At 33.4% G+C, this 10453-nt stretch overlaps 1 protein-coding gene across 1 annotated transcript; it reads left to right on the plus strand.

The window, feature by feature from the left end:
• Positions 1 to 248: 248 nt before the first annotated feature.
• LOC111709162 (SID1 transmembrane family member 1) lies at positions 249 to 7680 on the plus strand. Its single transcript, XM_023482770.1, has 5 exons — positions 249 to 458; positions 1678 to 1781; positions 2757 to 2937; positions 3982 to 4107; positions 5318 to 7680. The coding sequence occupies exons 1-5, from the start codon at positions 291 to 293 to the stop codon at positions 7121 to 7123; spliced, it is 2385 nt and encodes a 794-aa protein (XP_023338538.1). The 5' UTR covers positions 249 to 290; the 3' UTR covers positions 7124 to 7680.
• Positions 7681 to 10453: the final 2773 nt, after the last annotated feature.

A 10453-nucleotide genomic window follows, 5' to 3' on the forward strand; every position in this document is an offset into this window, starting at 1 on the left:
CACAATTTATCGGACTATTTAAAGTCATAGCTTGAGTCTAAAAGTCGTCTTCCTAGTCCAGAGTTGTATGGTTACCACTGTATCAGTTTTATTTCAGTTTTTGGAGGAGTTCTATAATTCCTGTTATCTTCATATTTAGTTCTTTACTTTGGAGTGAATTTGTATAAATGCATGCGTCACTTTCTGATAGATAAAATTAGTATTGTTGATAAATATTATTTATGCAAACATTAGAAACCTTGATTAGAAAAAGTTTAGTCACTGATAAGCTCACAGGGTAGACATACGACATGGAACTAATTCATTCTATCATTTTGTTAATAATAATTAACAGAGTTGAACCCGAAAATATTCTGAACACCCCTGATCAGTCTGTCGAACTGCAGGGTACTGTTGTGTACGATTCATCTCAAATTTTTGAAGTGAAAGTGATTTTACAGGAAGGATATACAGTCAAGGTAAGATATTTTTAAATGGATTGTTTGTAAAGATTAAGAAAGGTAAAGGTTAAATTGAAATCAAGGTATATTTTAACTAATATAACTCTGGAAATATGTTCATAATGCTTCAGGGAATCTTGAATTCAATGAAAAAGATCACATGAATACCGTACATTTGTCTCTCAAATGAATACAGTACAATTGTCTCTCAAATGAATACCGTACAGTTGTCTCTCAGATGAATACCGTACAGTTGTCTCTCAAATGAATACCGTACAGTTATCTCTCAAATGAATACCGTACAGTTGTCTCTCAAATTAAAACCGTACAGTTATCTGTCAAATAAATACCGTACAGTTATCTCTCAAATATGTACCGTGCAGTTATCTCTCAAATGAATGCCGTACAGTTATCTCTCAAATGTATACCGTACAGTTATCTTCCAAATGAATGCCGTACAGTTGTCTCTGAAGTCTCATTTGTATTATGGGTAATTTTGTATTAGATAAAAATCTGCACATTTACTTTAATGAAAGAGCAAAGACGACATCCATAATTTTTTTTTGAAAAGTAATAAAATAAATCGTCATTTTCAGGATTTTTCATGCTATATTTTAGATATATTTGATTCCCCTGATATATTCTAGATATATTTTAGATATATTTTGAGTCCTCTGATAAATTCTAGATATATTTTGAGTCCCCTGATAAATTCTAGATATATTTTAGATATATTTTGAGTCCTCTGATAAATTCTAGATATATTTTGAGTCCTCTGATATATTCTAGATATATTTTGAGTCCCCTGATATATTCTAGATATATTTTAGATATATTCTGAGTCACCTGATAAATTCTAGATATATTTTGAGTCCCCTGATATATTCTAGATATATTTTAGATATATTTTGAGCAGGGGTCCATATAATTCCCAAAATAGCTGATTTTCTCGATCCCAAAATAAATTTTGCCCCCAACTTTTAAAAAAATGCCCCCAATTGTAAAAAAAATGCCCCCAATTAAAAAAACATTTTTAAATTCCACTAACAAAAAATGCCCCCAATTAAATAAAAATGTCCCCAATATTTTTTAAAAATTATCATTTAAAAAAAATTTTCCCCCATTTAAAAAATTTGCCCCCGTTTCTTTCAAATTTGTCAATCCCAAATGGGATTGAAAAAGGAATTACATGGACCCCTGATTTTGAGTCCTCTGATATATTCTAGATATATTTTAGATATATTCTGAGTCACCTAATGCAAGTGTTGAGGTTCCTCTACTGGTTTATGTACACCAACCTCATTATTCATCACTCTGGCAGGTTCCCTCTGTATCCTACAGGTACAATCTACATTGTACATGTTAGTTTATATACAGGTATACAATGTACATGTTAGTTTATTGCAGGTACATGTTTGATTATGTACAGGTATATGTTTAAGTTTATGTACAGGTACATTGAAGTTTATGTTCAGGTACATGTTATATTATGCATAGGTAGGTACATATTAGTTTATGGAGTGGTACATGTTAGCTTATGTAAAGGTTTATGTTAGTTTATGAACCTAGGTGCATGTTGATTTATAAACCTGTTTATTTATGTTTACATCAGTCCTTGTTAGTTCATGGTCAGGTACATGATTTTTATGTACAGGAACATTTTAGTTTGTGTACAGGTGCATATTAGTTTATGTACTGATACATGTTAGTTTATGTACAGGTGCATGTTAGCTTATGTGCAGGTACTTGTTATTTTAGGGTTTTAAAAAGGAGCCACCTGAGATTTTAAAGATTCTTAAACTAGGAAAAGCTTTAAAGATTTCGGGTTTTCTAATATGCAATCTCCTGAAAACCTTTGAGTCAAACGCATTTTCCACAGAAATGAACAGAAATGAACAACAATGAGAAGAAAAGTTAAAGTTAATATATGATAAAATGGACAGGGTAGATCTCTAGATAGTTTTAGGTCACCATTCTTTTACATCCAAGAACTACTGATGTCAAAACGATCATCAGTGTTATTTATATAAATTACAGTTACAAATTATAGGTAAAGGGATATTCATATATACATTATTACCTCTTCAAGGCATCTATCTTGCTACATAATTTATTATTTGCATTAAATTTGTTTTCTTTTGTATTAAAATGTGAAGAAGGATGCAACACATTCTATAAAATCCATTGATTGGTGCAATTGTTTAATCTTTTACTTTAGTAACATATCTTTGTGTTACGGTTTGGCCGGACATACATACATATGTGTGTATATATTTCATCGCTTTGCTTACCTATATAAGAAATCTTTTTGTTTAGGAACTCAAGTGGAGTTGGAACCACCTTATGTCCTGTGTCTACTGATAACTCCTTAAACCTGAGTATAGCAACCTACAGCTTTACTCCTCTGCACTTCACAGTTAGAATAGTTATGGAGGAATATAAAATCCAACTAAACCAAACTATCAGGGATAAACTCATTTCTCCTTCAGAACCCCAGGTACTGTACAGTGAAACCCAACAAACTAAGGAATATGATGACGAAAGATGTTAAGATGTCAAATAATACAACTGGCATGAAAAGGTTATATACACTTTATATAACTTAATAACTGTACAACATCTTAATTCCATTTTCTTTTTAGGGTTATGGAGGAACAGTTTTATTTGATTTATTGATGGGATTTAAGTAAATCTTTTACAGACCAGTGGCCCATATTAAACACCCGGAGATTTTATCAAGATTATTTTCTATTAATAAGATTGCTCAAATTTTGTCTTCCTATTCTACAGTTTTATGGGCCATACTGTAGCATTTTGTAATTTTTGCAGTGCAAAAATGTTGCTTTTTAAAATCACATTTACTTTTTAACATTATTTGGCATCAAACAGACTAGACATATATATCTAAACAGATTCAAGTTAGGTGTTGATTCAACAGAAAGGTTTCATGAACAATAAACAATTCTGAACACATTCTTATCTCTTATAAAGATGGACTGAATGTAGTTTTCGAATGTAGGTTTCACATTTCTAATTTGAGTAGGAGGTCGTCTTCTATTCCTAATTTGAGTAGAAAGTCGTCTTCTATTCCTGATTTAAGTAGAAGGTTGTCTTCTATTCCTAATTTGAGTAAAAGGTCGTCTTCTATTCCTAATTTAAGTAGAAGGTCGCCTTCTATTCCTAATTTGAGTATGAGGTCGTCTTCTATTCATAATTTGTGTAGGAAGTCGTCTTTTATTCCCAATTTGAGTAGAAAGTCGTCTTCTATTCATAATTTGAGCAGGGGGTCTTCTTTTATGCCTGGTGACGAACTTTCAATGTAGTAGCGAGAAAAGAGCTGTAGAAGTGAAGGATGACATTTAAGTAGTTATGTGTGTATTTGATGTTGTTTTAAAGCAAATTGTTATTCCAGTGGCTTAAGATCAAGCATTTAATTTAAATGTTTGTGTACACTGCACAATTACTGTTTTTTGTTTGTTTGTTAATTTGACTATTTTAAATCATAATTTAGTTACAACATTCGTATTCCTATTTATTCTAGGTTTTGTTCTACGAATTTGAGAATTCATCTGACGAAATTCTTCTCCGTGTAGAAAGTGGAGGGGAGGATGTTTGTATTATGGTAGCTGTACAACCTGCTCTACAGTGCCCTTTCTTTATTATCCAGGTAGATATAGATAGATAGATAGATAGATAGATAGATAGATAGATAGATAGATGGATAGATATATATTTCGGCTACATTCGGTTTAAAATCCACACATTTTAAATTCTATAACTAAATCAAATTGTGATAACGTAAAATTAGCATTTTGCCAATTACTTATTTTAAACAGTAGTAACCAGAAACTACAATGTAGATGTACATTTCAAAGTCGACGCGGTCTTCAGATTGAATGCATAACTTTCATAGTTGTTTTGACCACTGTCCTATTGTCAAAGATTGGTTGATAATTTTTTCACTTTTCATTTGGGGGAAAAAATAAAAATTGTACATATAAGCTTTTAAATCCCCGGCACTTTTTGTTCTTTTTTAGATAAAAACTTAAAATTTTCCACAAAAAAAACGTAAAAAATTTTCAGCATGCTTTGCAATTAAATTCTGTTAAGGTTTCATTTGGTAAAATTAATATTTGTGATGAAATAACTATAAATCTTTTATATTTTGAATAAGTTTCTGAATTACTGCGGCTTTATAAAAGAAATTTTGTATTCATTTTATTTAAAATCCTATATTTGATATATTTAGCATATTTCATATCTAATATTGACATCTATATTTTATTTTATAAAGTAGAAATCTGTTATTGTCTGATTGTGTGTAAGTCCTATATTTGCCTAAAATTTTGATTACAGAACTCGTTAGAAATCCCTGGTCTGTTCTTAGTTTGGTTTAAAAGTTCTAGGTTGACTTTTATAGGGAAAACTTCCCCGTAACCCAGGCTTGAGAGCTGCAGGTTTCCAAGCAAGTGTGAAACCTCGAAAGTCATGTTGAAAAGAATACTAAAAAATTTTAAGATGATTCCCAGCACTGCGGCTAGAATAGTTAAAGGGCCGTGCTTTGAGATCATGTGCTTAATAAAAAGTAATATTTGTTAGTTAATATTTTGGCTAAGGTCGGGTCAAGGAGGTCAAGATAATTTCTGGGCAAAGTGGAGACAGTCTCAAGGGGCCGAGCGATGCGCCTTAGGATTGCCTAGAAGCCCAGGTGGCGACAAAATGACTGTTGACAAAAGAATTTATTTTTACTTGAGTGCGCGCGATTTTTGAGGTTGCAAACTTTTTCAGGCGAAGGGTAGAGCGTGGGTGGGGGGGGGGGGGGGAGTTGGGGTGTCCATAAGCTCTACACTTGTAAATTACCAAATATTGTTGTTTAGGAACTTGAGAGCAGTTTGAAACACGGATCCTCCATAGATTATCAGACTATGTTAAAGAAATCAGTTTTTCTGCTGGATGGATCAAATCCCGAATACAAACATGGAATAAACATTTTCCTCTTGGTTGTATCTCAGGACCAATGCTTCTCCACAATATCAAAACTAAGTAGTGTACCACAGAGTGAAAATGTATCCCAAAGTGTGAATGTATCCATTGAATATGTTCAAGATAGAAGATTGCTATCATCTATGATAACTCTAGCATTCTACGGAACTATGTGTATTCTAGGATACATCATACTCCTAAAGAGTCCATCTCATTATGATGTAGAATGGGTAGGGCGGTTCAGCCAAGCTCAGCGAAATATTCAAAAACATCAAACCACTTTAAGAAGTCATCAAGCACAGTCTACGAAACCCCAACCTGATGAGAATTCTGATCCAGTGGAGTTATCACAAATATCTATAATAGGTGATCCAACTCAACAGTTTACTCCACTAGACGTTATAAGTGCAGAAAATACAGCAATACAACGTAGTACAGCCAACACAAATTCACCAATTCTAAAATGGGAATATTCTCCAAAAAGCTTCAGTGTTAGAAAAGCCAAGGCGTATAATTCCAAACGGTCCAGTCAGTATACATGGTTGATAATCATAGTTGGAATATACTATACCCTACCAGTGGTTCAACTGGTATTCCTATATCAAACCATGTCTACCGAGGGAGGAAACAAGGATCTTTGCTATTATAACTTTGAGTGTCAATTTCCCTGGTGGGGAGTTCAAGACTTTGGTAATATATTCAGTAATGTTGGATACGTTATCCTAGGTCTGGTATTCCTTACAATAGTCTGGTACAGGAGCTTAAAATATAAACAATTCAAACAAAGATTGGAAGAACTCAATATCAGATCCAAATATGGAATTACCGAGCAGTTTGGGATCTACACTGCTCTGGGTATAGCACTGGTTCTTGAGGGTGTTCTAAGCGCATCTTATCACATTTGTCCAACGGAACAAAACTTTCAGTTTGACACAACATTCATGTACTTTATCGCAGTTCTTCTCTTTCTCAAGGTTTATCAGTTCAGACATCCTAATGGAGGTCAACATGCAGTTCATGTCTTTGTTCTTCTTGGTTGTGCTCTGATTATGGAAGCATTGGGATATTTTATTCAAAGTGTTGCGTTTACTGTAGTTTTCATTCTTCTATATTCCATTCTACTCTCTACATTCCTCTACCCAATATACTGGGAAGGTAACAGTCCACCCTTCAGGAGAGCTTTAACTCTCTTTTCAACAGGTTGTATACATTTGTGCAAAAATCCCAAAGACTTAAAAGACCTGTCATGGAACTTTATTAGCATTGTAGTTATCAATTTTCTGATGGCTCTTGCAATATTTCTAATGCAGAATCCCGAAGGTGCGTCTATGTATCTTCTAGCAATATTTATAGTCAATATGATTCTGTATTTTTGCTACTATGTCTCAAGGAAGATTTATCTCTACAAATGGAAAAATGAATTGAATGAATCAATAAGTTGGATTTCATGGCTCTACCTATTCCTAGCAAACTCTACCGCCCTTCCATCCTTGTACTTCTTCATGACAGTTGAGCGTACTACTAGCGTTAGTCCAGCCCAATCACGAAGTCTAAACGCTCCTTGCTCTATCGGTATCTACGACTACCATGATATCTGGCATTTTTTATCCGCTGCCGGACTCTTCTTCCTTTATCTCTTCATCCTCACTCTTGAGGATGGAAATATGGAAACAAAAAGAAATAAAATCAAAGTATTTTGATTTTACCATGGGGCAAATTCTAATTTCTCCTAAATCTGAATTATTTATAGTAAGGAATGACGTAAAAATATGAGAAATCTTTTCAGAACTAACAAGCAGGAATGCCATTTAAAGCCATGTGATAACCATTTAACATGCAAGTTAAAAGCATTGCAGGTGTAACCAAACCAACATTCCAGTTACTACAGCATGTGCAAACCAGCCAACATACCAGTTAAAAGCATGTGTAACCAAATCATCATGGCAGTTATTACAGCATGTATAAATAAACTAACATACCAGTTAAAAGCATGTATAAATAAACTAACATACCAGTTAAAAGCATGTATAAACAAACCAACATAATAGTTAAAAGCATGTATAAATAAACTAACATACCAGTAAAAAGCATGTGGAAACCAACCAACATTCAAGTTAAAAGCATGTGGAAACCAACCAACATTCAAGTTAAATTCATGTGGAAACCAACCAACATTCCAGTTAAAAGCATGTATAAACAAACCCACATACCAGTTAAAAGCATGTATAAACAAACCAACATACCAGTTAAAAGCATGTGGAAACCAACCAACATTCAAGTTAACCCTATCCCCGCTGGGGTACTTGAAAACCAGGATACGCTGGGGGGGGGTCAATTTGACCCCCCCCTCTAAATCCCATGTTTTATGTCCAAATATGACAAATGATACATCATTAGAAAGCTCTTGTGCTCTACTTTTAGAATCTGCAAAAAAATTTGCAAATTTGCGAAAATTGAATTTTTTATCGCAAAATCCAGTTTTATAGTAAAAATGTTTGCAAAAAAAAAATTGTCCAAAAAATGACAAATTATACATTTTTGAAAAGCCCTTGACCATGCCATTTCAAATATGCAAAAATTTTTGCAAAATTTTAAATAACCTGATTTTTAATCAAGAAAAACTAAAAATGTGCAAATTTCCTTTGACAGTTTTTTTGCAAAAAATTTGCAAATTTTTTTTCGCAAAACTTGTGCAATCCGTTTCCTTATGTCATAGGCTTTCCAAAAAGCTAAATTTTATCAAAATCTGACAAGTGAAAGTGGGTCAAAACAAAGATTTAGTTTGCTACAGGCAAAAGCAGTCATTCAGGCAGTGTGCCTGAGGACTCAGGCAGTTAGTATTAAAGCCCGGTTTTAGGCCTAAAGGGAGGGCTTTGGGTATGTAAGAAAAGTCAGAAAATTTCAACAGCCTCAGACCAATACTTTTTGAGTTATGTAAAAAAAACTACAGGGGGGGGTCAAATTGACCCCCCCCCAGCGGGAATAGGGTTAAAAACATGTGGAAGCCAACCAACATTCCAGTTAAAAGCATGTGGAAACCAACCAACATTCCAGTTAAAAGCATGTGGAAACCAACCAACATTCCAGTTAAAAGCATGCGTAAAAAAACCAATGTACCAGTTAAAAGCATCGCATGTGAAACCAAACCAATATGCCACTTATTATAGCATGTGTGAATCAGCGAACATTCCAGTTAAAAGCATGTGGAAACGAACCAACATACCAGTTAAAAGCATCGCATGTGTAACGAAACCAATATGCCAGTTATTATAGCATGTGAACCAACCAACATAATAGTTAAAAGCATATGTAACCAAACCAATATGCCAGTTATTATAGCATATGTAAACCAGCCAACATACTAGTTAAAAGCATGTGTAACCAAACCAACATGACAGTTATTACAGCATGTGTAAACCAGCCAACATACTAGTTAAACCAAACCAACATGACAGTTATTACAGCATGTGTAAACCAGCCAACATACTAGTTAAAAGCATGTGTAACCAAACCAACATGACAGTTATTACAGCATGTGTAAACCAGCCAACATACTAGTTAAAAGCATGTGTAAACCAGCCAACATACTAGTTAAAAGCATGTGTAACCAAACCAACATACCAGTTGAAAGCATGTTGAATATATTATCCGACAAAATAGGCAAAAGCTTATGTAATCTACCCAAAATTCCAATTAAAGGCCCTGCATGTTGAAACCAAGATGCCGGTTAAAAACATTGGGTAAACCAGATGCTTCATGCTTTACACCAGATTATTATTATGAATGTTATGTGCTAAAACCTTTTTGATTAAATGATCTGAATTTTTCCAGCTTCTCTCAACCTTCCCCTCCAAACTGGTAAAGATAGCAATAAGAAAATTACAAATATATTTAAATGTCAAATAATTATATGTACAGTGTCTGCGTACACTGTACCTTGTACATTGTACATGCATACTACGCTGCTCAAAATTCATGTTCATTCAAAATTAATGTTTTGTAAGTACAATCTGATTTCTTATCAAATGATCTAATTGTCATGTTCTCATGTTTAATTGGCGTTTAACATGCTTTTTCATGTAGTTTTTCAAGTTTCTTGTTTCAATGTTCTTAAAACCTCTTTAGACCATTTAAAAATTTAAAAAGCTCAAAAGTAAGTTTAATTAAGTTTATTGAAAAGTTAAATTTGTCATTCAGCGAAAAAAACGATTTTTATGCTTACAGGGACTGTAAACGTAGTTTTAAGTGAACTCCATATGAAGAAAGCGATGTCCTATTTATCACGTGACCCTTGAAACCTTAATCTGGGGGGAAATGTTAAAAAAAGTTAACGTCATTTTTCTGACTCGAATAATGTTTATTTTTGTACATTTCTGTTTCTTATAAACAGGAAATGCGCAGGTCACTTTTGCAGAAAAACCGCAAACGAAAATGAACAGTTACAATAAACAAAAGCATGCATATCTATACCATACTAGATCATAAAAATCTTTTAAAAATCTATTGTAAATCAGACATTGCCATCTTTGCATGGAGGTTCTCATAAAATTGCACTTACAGTTCCTTAACTTGGCTTTTTTGAAAAGAATGACTAACCCTAGATTGCATTTTGCATATTAGGCTCATATGAACCTAAACCAGTTATTGTAGATCTGAAAGTGAATAAGTTTTAGCCATAAACTCTAAATTTTTAATCCCTATACGATGTCGTAGACCTTTGTTATTTCAAACTACGTATTCCGATCAAGAAAGTTTGAAACATCAAAGGTTAAACCATCAGGTTGCAAAGTTAAAGGGATTAGCAAATTTGAGTTTATAGTTTTGAGATGCCCTGTTTAGTTTGTAATAAAAAGCAAGCTTGTTATAATTAATTCTATTATGTTTTGTGGAACAGGTTATGGTAATAGGATCCATTTATGTTTATTGGTTCTTTTATTGGCAAACAGAGAGAGGGGGGACACTCACAGACAATTATCCTATATACACTAACAAACAAACAAACAAACAAACAAACAAAACCATAAATGGAT

This window comes from Eurytemora carolleeae, unplaced genomic scaffold (assembly GCF_000591075.1).
Source record: "Eurytemora carolleeae unplaced genomic scaffold, Eaff_2.0 scaffold942, whole genome shotgun sequence".
NCBI classification, from domain to species: domain Eukaryota; kingdom Metazoa; phylum Arthropoda; class Copepoda; order Calanoida; family Temoridae; genus Eurytemora; species Eurytemora carolleeae.